Raw genomic sequence first — 9701 nt, forward strand, 5'->3', positions numbered from 1 at the left:
GGGGGCAGAGACACATTCTGAAGAAAGCACCAATGTCAGGACAGGTCACCCTGATTCACAGTGTAAAGCAATTTTTATATGTCCGCTGGAACAGAAAATGATTTTAAAAATCCTGTATTTTAATATAGGCACAATTGGGCAACAGCAAATCCACCCTCCAAAAGCCCAAAAGGCAGCAGCAAAGACAAGAGCTCCTACTCTAATTCAGTTCTTCTTTAGCAGGAGAAGTTTAAAAATGTACTGGTAAGTGCCAATGCAAATTGTCACAGCAAATACAGTCCATTATCCCCCAAACTGCAGGTTAGGAAAGGGTGTCTTATGAAAGCCCTGCTGTGGAGCTCATACACTGGTCAGGCTCCAAAAAACAAGCTCCCACTGTTGTCCAGAGATACTGGACCCCATCACAGGTTGAGAGATGGGCTACAGCTATCCGTTGCTTTTATCCTCAGATTGCAGGTTAGTCTGAGAAAATAATGCACAACAACCCTGCAATGTAGTTGATCATTATACCCCTATCGCAAGTGGCAGAGGGGCTATGCTCATAATCCACTGTTAAATGCACACCAGAAGTAAGGTGACTTAGTTTGCCCCCTCTCACCACCCCCTCAGCCAAATCCATTGGCTTGGCTGCAAACTGAAATATTGGACTATTAAAATATTCCAAAGGACAAACACTTGGAATTAGGGATTCCTGCCTTTTAAGCTAACTTTTGTTAGCTTATCTACATCCTCAGCCACAGGCTCAGCAGGGCCAACTAGGCAATTGCCGAGGGTACAGATCTCAGAGGGGAGCAGTACTCTCCATTGAGGGACAGGATGTTATACAGATTAGTTTTGGTTATATCGTATACATTTCTAATAATCTTTTACTTTTATCAGTTTTGAAGTAATTCGTACATTAGAATTGTTGTTTACATATACACTACATGAAATAGATAGTCCATAGAGTACAACAGTGGTTATGCTGAAGATTCCAAAAGTTAAAGGTAAAGGTACCCCTGACCATCAGGTCCAGTCGTGTCCGACTCTGGGGTTGCGATGCTCATCTCGCTCTATAGGCCAAGGGAGCCGGCGTTTGTCCGCAGGCAGCTTCCGGGTCATGTGGCCAGCATGACAAAGCTGCTTCTGGCGAACCAGAGCAGCGCACGGATTCGAAGCGCCAACTTTCTGATCGGCAAGCCCTAGACTCTGTGGTTTAACCCACAGTGCCACCCGTGTCCCTGAGCTACCTTTGGGTCTGTGCAAATAGAGGCTAAAGATTCTCTTTGATTGTTGTTCATACTAGGCACTTCTTTAGAAAACAGGAAGCTTGAGAAAATCTATATAGCCCAATCCATCTCCTTAGAAGCCTATTGTGAAATAACTGCTAAGGAAGGCAATGTGGATAGCTTGGGATTCTGAATGTAATACTGTTCTCTGTCAAAGTGACTTAGGTTATGTATTAATTTTTGCTCTTGCAGTTTTTCCAGTGCAAATATGCATGAACTTGCATGTGACCACATCTGTGAAATGTTTGCAGTCACAAGGTAAAATAAGGACTGCAACATTCACTTCAGGAATGTTGCCTGCTATTTATATTTTTGTTCCATGTACCATATATCTATTTTTCTATATGTTCAGACTTATGTTTTTAATGTAGTACTGTACTGTAAATAAATCTAGCCAAGATTTCATTTCCTCTTTATGTTAACACTTAAAGAGTCATGTTGTAGCTCCATTTCCAGCTACGGTATTTCAGCAATAAACTGCATGCCCCTCCTACTGGAGCTGCTTCTTTTAATTACATCAGGAGATCTGATCCTCAGTCTGTGGCATCAGATATAAGTGGGGTCATTGTAACAGTGAAAAAGTCTGTTAAAATATCAGATGTCCATATAGCATCATCTTACATAAGCGGAGCAATTTGTGTTCTGCTTTTAAAACAGAAAGGGAGAAATCCTGCACGGAGTAATTTGAAAACTGTGACCTGTATAAATTATAGAAATTAAGCATATTTGCATAGGGCTAATTACTTTGCCTAATCTGTGGCCAAACTGCATGTGAGTTCAAAAACAAACATACATACACGGTTACAATGGTACCTCTACTTACGAATAACTCTACTTACAAATTTTTCTACTTACAAATGGAGCTCCGTCCGCCATCTTGGATGCGGTTTAGATAGGATTTTTTCTACTTATGAATTTTTAGATAGGGTTGCTTCCACTTACGAATTTTTTCTCCCAATGCATTCCTATGGGATTCGACTTACAAATTTTTTCGACTTACAAATGTGTGTTCGGAACGCATTAAATTCGTAAGTAGAGGTACCACTGTACATTTATTTTTTAGGAAAAGCAGCTAGCGGGCACTGAAAGTGCCATTCATGACAAACGGTGAAATAGCAGCAGGGGCCCAATCTGGATTGGGAATATGGTGCTGATTCAGTGACTCACCAGGCTCTGTTTTATTCAGAATAAAAGTAGTTTGACCCTATTCTCTTTTTTGCTGGTTATGAAAAGGGCAAAGAACTATGCACCTAAAAATGGGACTAGTTGTGCATTTTTGTAATTTCCATGGAAAATTATTGGCTGCCCCTTGACAATGTGGGATGGAGTGAGGTACAATAATGGCTTCCCTCTTCTATCCAAACACCAAAGAGCGGGGGCTCCTGAGGCAGAGTCGGCAGATACCTTGATCTGCTACCCCTAATAGAAAAACCACGCTGAGTGCCTGCCTTTTCCTCTTCTTTTAATCTGTTTTGCCTGCTGCAAGAGTGGTTGATGTTTTTGGCAAATGTGCCAGATTTAACTAACAGTGTGAGTCAGTGCCAGTCCAGTACCTATTGCAGTATAGATGCCAAGCCCTGTGCTTTGCTACATATATCAGAAAAGTCTTGCTGGGTCAGACCAGGGATCAACTGGGTGACCCCCACTCACGCTGACCAGCTATGGCTCTTTGTCCCCAGTATGTTGTTGGGTTGCCCTCCCCCCATGCCTGAGCGTGGATCGTGCCAACTTTGGCTGACATACTCTGGCAACATCTGGATGGCCTCAGGTTCCCGGTCTCTAGTTTAGAGGGATATTTATTGCTGCCTCTGAACATGCAGCTATTGTTTCACTATTATTATTAAATGGTGCACATGACAACACATTTATGCTATATAAGTCGCACCATTGTTGTGTTACATGGGTCCCAGGAAACATATGAAAACCACATTTCAATTAATATATCTAAGAATCTCAAAGAAGAGAATGAAGTTAAATTATGTAGCTTTTTTCTTTTCATTTGTTGATGGGGGGCATGTATTTTTGTAACTAATGTAACTCACTAAACCATCATACATTTAGTGTCCTAAGCTCCTCTGATTTTGTTCCTAACATAAGGTTTATTGTCATTTCTCCAAATGAGAAACCAAAACTATCAATACAATAAAGGGAAATTAACCTAGACTGTTTTCTTGAGAGATTTTAAAACTGTACTTCGAGGGGGAAATTAGAGAAATTCTGATTCATGCTTTGCATATCATGCTTCTGGTTGTTTTATTCATGTGTAGAATGCTATTTTGAGAAACTTTTGCCAGATACTGAACTTTGGAAATTTATCTTTAGAATGATATAGAACATGGTAACTACATGTGGAAATGAAAAATGGGACAGTAGATTGACATGTTCATGGAATTCCACTGTTATTTTATAACAAATTACAAAATACAAATGTGTTTTGGATAAAGTTGGATTAAAATCCCAGCAATGGAAAATAGAGCAAGTGCACAGTAAAGACTCTCTCTCTCTCTCTCTCTCTCTCTCTCTCTCTCTCTCTCTCTCTCACACACACACACACACAAACACACACCCCTCAAGTTCTAGGGTGGGGAGGGCATTCTTGTGCTGGCCTTTGAACCCAGCAGGCATAGCCATCAAGAAGGATGAGGAGGTGTCTCTGCTAACCTGGCGACTGACTTGGATGAATCCTGACTCGGGATGGCAAGGGTGGAAAAGAAGCAGCAGCAGCAGCAGCAAAGCAGCAAGCAGGCTACTTTGCATGAAACCTGGAAATATTGCTTCTGAAGGCCCTTAGAGGGTTCTCTAGCATGCATCAGAACAGAGTGACCTCTTAAGAAAGCACCCTTCTACCTCTCCAAATGGCAACACAGGGTGGGGTTTTACAAGAGACAGCGAAGAATGTCTTTGGAAAAGAGAGCAAGAATACGTTGTTTTCCCTTGGTGAGTGGCTGTCGAGCCCAAGTCAGCTTTAAGGCTAAAAAAGCTCAAGGAGGGAGAGCAGGAGAGGCCCAGAAGTCCTCCATCAGCACAGGGGCGTAGAAAGGGGGGCGATGGGGGCAGGGTGCCCCGGGTTCCACTCTGGGGAGGGTGACACTCAGCACCCCCCCCCGGCGAGCGAGCAGCCAGCCACCGCCCGGTAAAATGCCTTGCTCGGTGGCTGGGTGCTCGCTCATTTGCTTGGCCAGCGCGTGCTTTGCTTCTTCCTGCTCGGGTGGAGGCAAGGGCCGGGCAGGGCCTCCACGGCTTCACCCAGCAGGAAGCTTTGATGTATCTGCCGAGGGAGGGGAGCACCGTGTGTGCATGTGGGAGCCGGCCGCGAGTTGCTAGAGGGGTGGAAAGTGTTCCGGAGTGAGGATGGACTTGTCCATTGCTTAGCCGCTATATAAGTTCACAGCACAGAACTTCAGCATCAATATTTTTGCAGTAGTGATTTTTCCAAATTCTCACAGGCATTAAGTACATCTTCAGAAGATTTTTTGTTGATACTGTATATATCATACAGGGATATATAGGGAATTATAATGGCGCTGTGGGTTAAACCACAGAGTCTAGGGCTTGCTGATCAGAAGGTCAGCGGTTCAAATCCCTGCAACGGGGTGAGCTCCCGTTGCTCGGTCCCAGCTCCTGCCCACCTAGCAGTTCGAAAGCACATCAAAGTGCAAGTAGATAAATAGGGACCGCTCCGGCGAGAAGGTAAACGGCATTTCCGTGCGCTGCTCTGGTTCGCCAGAAGCAGCTTTGTCATGCTGGCCACATGACCCAGAAGCTGTCTGCAGACAAACGCTGGCTCTCTTGGCCTATAGAGTGAGATGAGCGCCGCAACCCCAGAGTTGGACATGACTGGACCTGATGGTCAGGGGCACCTTTACCTTTAACTTTTGGAATCTTCAGCATAACCACTGGTGTACTTAGACCCTGGCAGACACTATGAAGTCAGTCAGAGCAGGGAGGGTCTGATTCAGATGGAGATGGAGATGGGAAGAAAAGCTAAACAAAAGAGCATCAAACCATCTAATAAGCTTGTGATTTCACACACACCCAACAACAACATATGACTCAGTCCGACAATAACCAGAGAACTGCTGCATTATCAAACACTGGGACAGGATTCAGGTGCTGTGTAAGAACTGCTGGTCAGTCCAAGACATCTTGGCAAAACGGTGGCACATCACAAAAGAGAAACAGAGGGCAGAAAGCAACTTTAATAATATATATATATATATATATATATATATATATATATACATACATACATACCCCACCCATCTGTCTAGGTTTCCCCAGCCACTCTGGGCGGCTCCCAACAGAATATTAAAAATAGAATCAAACACTAAAAACTTTTTTAAACAGGGCTGCCTTCAGATGTCTTCTAAAAGTCGGATAGTTGTTTATTTCCTTGACATCTGATGGGAGGGTGTTCCACAGGGCAGGAGCCACTACCGAGAAGGCCCTCTGCCTTGTTCCCTGCAACCTTACTTCTCGCTGGGAGGGAACCGCCAGAAGGCCCTTGGCGCTGGACCTCAGTGTCCGGGCGATGGGGGTGGAAATGCTCCTTCAGGTATGCTGGGCCGAGGTCATTTAGGGCTTTAAAGGTCAGCACCAACACTTTGAATTGTGCTTGGAAACGTACTGGCAGCCAATGTAGGTCTTTCAGGACCGGTGTTGTGTGGTCTCGGCGGCCACTCCCAGTCACTTAAACTCTGCTAGGGGCTGACCACTCTGAATGCCTGATTTGTTGCAAGAAAGCAGCTACAGTGGCATTACATCCAAAAGGCAATGTTACAGAAAAGTCACTTCCCAGTAGGTACTTGATTCAAATAAAAGTTCGTTGCAGAGACATCCACCCCAAATTGCTTCCCCACACTTTCAACCTTCAGGGAACACCTTCCACACCAACTATTCTACTGAGGCACCCACATGCCTGTGCCCCAGAGCCTTTGAATGCCATGGAGGATTTTAGAAAGTGCCCTAGGATGTCCACTTCTTTCACGTGGGGCTGTTGGACCATTTCTTGACCTTCTGTGAACCCTGAGAGCCCCATAGAACCCAAGCAACTTGTGACTGCACATAGGCAAACAGGCTACCTGCAGCGGTCAACAGGCTCAGGGAATGTTGTCTACCATTACTGATGTTTTCACTGGGAAAGGCAAACCCTGCTGAGCCCCCAAATATAATTTAGGATTCCGGGGGTGGGGGTGGGGAGGCAGGACAAAATAACTCAGCTGTTCTACAGGAATGTATTCCTAGGAGTGTAAGCAAGGCAAACCTGTCTGAAGTTTTGACCAACGTCTTCAAAGGATATTAGAAGCGACAGAAAACAGATTACTTTTAAAGCTCTTAACCTATTTACGCATAGATTAGGCCAGATCCTATCCAGACATAGACCTCAAAACACACAACAGGTGTTGGATCAACACAGGAAGCAGTCAAGGTCCAATTTCTTTTGGGGGGGGGCGGGATGTGGGGAGAGAAAAAGATATTCTTGTTTACATGGAATTCTAGATACAGAAGTACACAGCCAGCTTTATTCTCTCAGCATAAACCAAGCTTCAGTTTTGTTTTCCAGTTTGTTTTCTCCGAGAGAAATAAAATGAATGCTGCTTTATCAAATTCCCCCACAGATGGCTATGGATTGTTTCCATGTGATGTGAGATCTCAGCTGTTAAGCAGAGTCCGCACATACAAAATGCTCCAGTGGCTCCTGTTCTGACAATAGGATCCATGCACCATAAATTATGGCCATGAGTCAGAGATAAGAAGGAGAGACAATGAAAAAAAGGCTGCATGCTGGCTATTTGAGCAAGTGGGTAAGTAAAAGAGGTGGGGAAAGACGAAGAATCAAGCCATGTGGATTTCAATTAAACTATGCAGTCCTTTCCAGTGAGCCTCCAGAAATACACAGTCTCCATCCCTTTCCTGCTATCTAGCTGTCTGCTCCCACCATCTATCTCAGACTAGTAAATAGCCCAAGAAAAATGTTTAATAACTCAGACAGGCATATCTCTATTAGCCTTTCATGATGCAAACACAGACTGAAGGGAAAACAGAACCCAGACTCTCTTACCGCTTGCAAAGGCCTCTCTGCGGGGAGGCAATTCTCTTTTGCCACAAGCAATTGGACTAGTAGCCATTTACAACAGTCTCCTGATCAATTTAACAACAGGAAGATAAGACAAACTTTGTCAAACCTAGACAAGCAACCAAGACAGTCATGTACTGCTCCATTGCAGTTTTTGGCATTATCAAGGGAGCAACAGGCATCAACTATGCATTGAAGCAATATACAGAAACCCCAAACATGTGGATTTTGGGGCCTAGTAACCATATTTTGATAGGCAGAGTGTTTCAAAGAACTGCTTAGCATGCTGTTTCTCATACCTCACGATTGCCTACATAAGAGCATGTAATGTGGGTTAGCTAACAGAATAATACATAGTTACAGGTAGGTAGCCGTGTTGGTCTGCCATAGTCGAAACAAAATAAAAAAAATTCATTCCAGTAGCACCTTAGAGACCAACTAAGTTTGCCATTGGTACGAGCTTTTGTGTGTATCTGAAGAAGTGCGTGCACATGAAAGCTCATACCAATAATAAACCTACCGTAGTTTGAGAATAATACATGCTTGCCACTGTTATATTCACAAATTACCAGCAGACACGGTTTATGAATTCCCATGCTGCTTTCAGCACCTGCTTATCAACTGAGCAGGAATCCCTGAAGTGAACAAGAGGGGAAGGGCAGTTTGTCATGAAACTATCTCCTAAAATTACATTTTTCCTGTTTAGGTAAATAAACATATTTTGGGGGGGGGAGTACAAGGACTCTTGTATTCTCTTGTGGGGTTTATATGTTTCTGGGCCCACTGGCATATTTTAACCCTTGAAACATACAAAGGAGGGACAGGAACCAATGTGTCCTTGAGCAAGTGCAGAGTACATTTCCTGCCCTACTAAATATCAACAAAGAGCTCGATCTTATCAGGGATTTGGTGGAAGGACTTGCAGATCACAGGAGCCTGTTTCCAAACAGATCTGGGTACTGGCATGTCTTTTTTCTAGAAATTAAGTAGGCTCCTTTGTATCTGGTTCACACTCTAAAAGCTATAGATCTATAAAGTAGCCAAAAGCTGGGCTACCGTTTTATTACAACAAAGAGAGAGCGATGTCTTAGTTCTGTGCCTTTGACAGCAGCCTCCCCCGCTCAGAGAAACGCAACATATGAACTCCCCCCCTCCCTTTATCTCCATGGCATGAAGAAGGGTCAGCTGGCAGGTTTCTGTAGCTACTACCAGGTTGCCTTTGGCCCTGTTGCTATGTCTCTTCCAACCTTAAAAGGTGGCAAACGCCAGCCAAAGCTAAGCGCTGCGTTTATTCTGTTTCAGCAGCAGCAGCAACACGCACCGCTACGGAAGCGCATCGGGGCAGAGACCTGCCCTGTGCCGAGGAAGCTGCCGCGGTGGTGTCCGTCCTCTCTTCCTCCCAGGGAAGCCCCCCAGCCACTCACCGAGCCCGCTGATCTCCTGGCGGATGTTGACGCGGTTCCTCTCCTCCACTATTGCCCGAAGCATCTGCTGGAGAGATCGGTCCAAGTCGCCTCCATTCTCCTCGTCTTCTCTCGGCCCAGCCTGGCCGAAAGGCTTGAAGGATGCCATGCCGACGCCCCCCAAGATGAGTTCATCGCAGTCTGCCGGGGAAGGGAGAGCCTGCGGCAGGACTTCCTTCCCCCTCCTCTTCCTTCCTTCCTTCCTTTCTTCTCCCCTCTTTCAATGTTGGGGAGGAATCTTTTTAAAAATATAATATATATATATATTTCCTCCCTTCCGCGGGAGAATAATAGAGGGCGATGTGAAAGGCGCTGGTTTTTAATAAGGGCTGGTTTGGTCAGGGGCGACGGCTGAGATGGGGACCCAGTGGGAATAAAAGAGAGAGAGGGCTTGGCTTTTCTTCTTCCATGGCCAAAGCACAGAAATGTTCCAAGAATAAAGTCCTGCGCCTCAGCAGCGTTTCCCAAGGCAAAGTCCAGCGCCGTCCAGGGCTGGGAGGCACTTCCGCCTCCCCGGATCAGCTGAGAAGCTGCTCGCCGCCAGGCGCCCCGGCAGAGCACTTCCTGCAACACGCGGCGAGGGAGGGAGGAGGAGACAGGGCCGGCAGCCAATGGGCGCGGGAGGGAGGGAGGAGGAGACAGAGCCGGCAGCCAATGGGCGCGCCGAGCTGGTGCGAGCGAGGCGGGGGGAGCTGAGCGGCTGAAGTCATCGCGACACACAAAAAGAGAGGGAGATCGACAGTGGGCGCACCCAGAGAGAGGCAGGGAGAACGGGAGGGGGGTATTATTATTACTGTATTTATACTCCGCCCAGCCACTCTGGGCGGCTCCCAATCAAGTGTTAAAAACAATACAGCATTCAATATTAAAAACTTCCCTAAACAGGGCTGCCTT

General features: G+C 45.7%; 1 protein-coding gene across 3 annotated transcripts in view; it reads right to left on the bottom strand.

Moving 5' to 3' along the window:
- Window positions 1–9343, bottom strand: part of KIAA0930 (KIAA0930 ortholog) — a 55023-nt gene extending 45680 nt beyond the window's left edge. For all 3 annotated transcript variants that reach the window (XR_015950086.1, XM_035137600.3, XM_035137603.3), the window contains exon 1: window positions 8769–9343. Coding sequence is in view for 1 of the 3 variants with exons in the window: in XM_035137600.3 (XP_034993491.1) it covers window positions 8769–8916 (148 nt within the window). In the remaining 2 variants the exon portion in view is untranslated. The remainder of the gene's footprint in view (window positions 1–8768) is intronic.
- Between the last annotated feature and the right edge of the window lie 358 nt (window positions 9344–9701).

The sequence above is a fragment of the Zootoca vivipara genome, chromosome 5 (genome assembly GCF_965207765.1).
Source record: "Zootoca vivipara chromosome 5, rZooViv2.hap1.1, whole genome shotgun sequence".
NCBI classification, from domain to species: domain Eukaryota; kingdom Metazoa; phylum Chordata; class Lepidosauria; order Squamata; family Lacertidae; genus Zootoca; species Zootoca vivipara.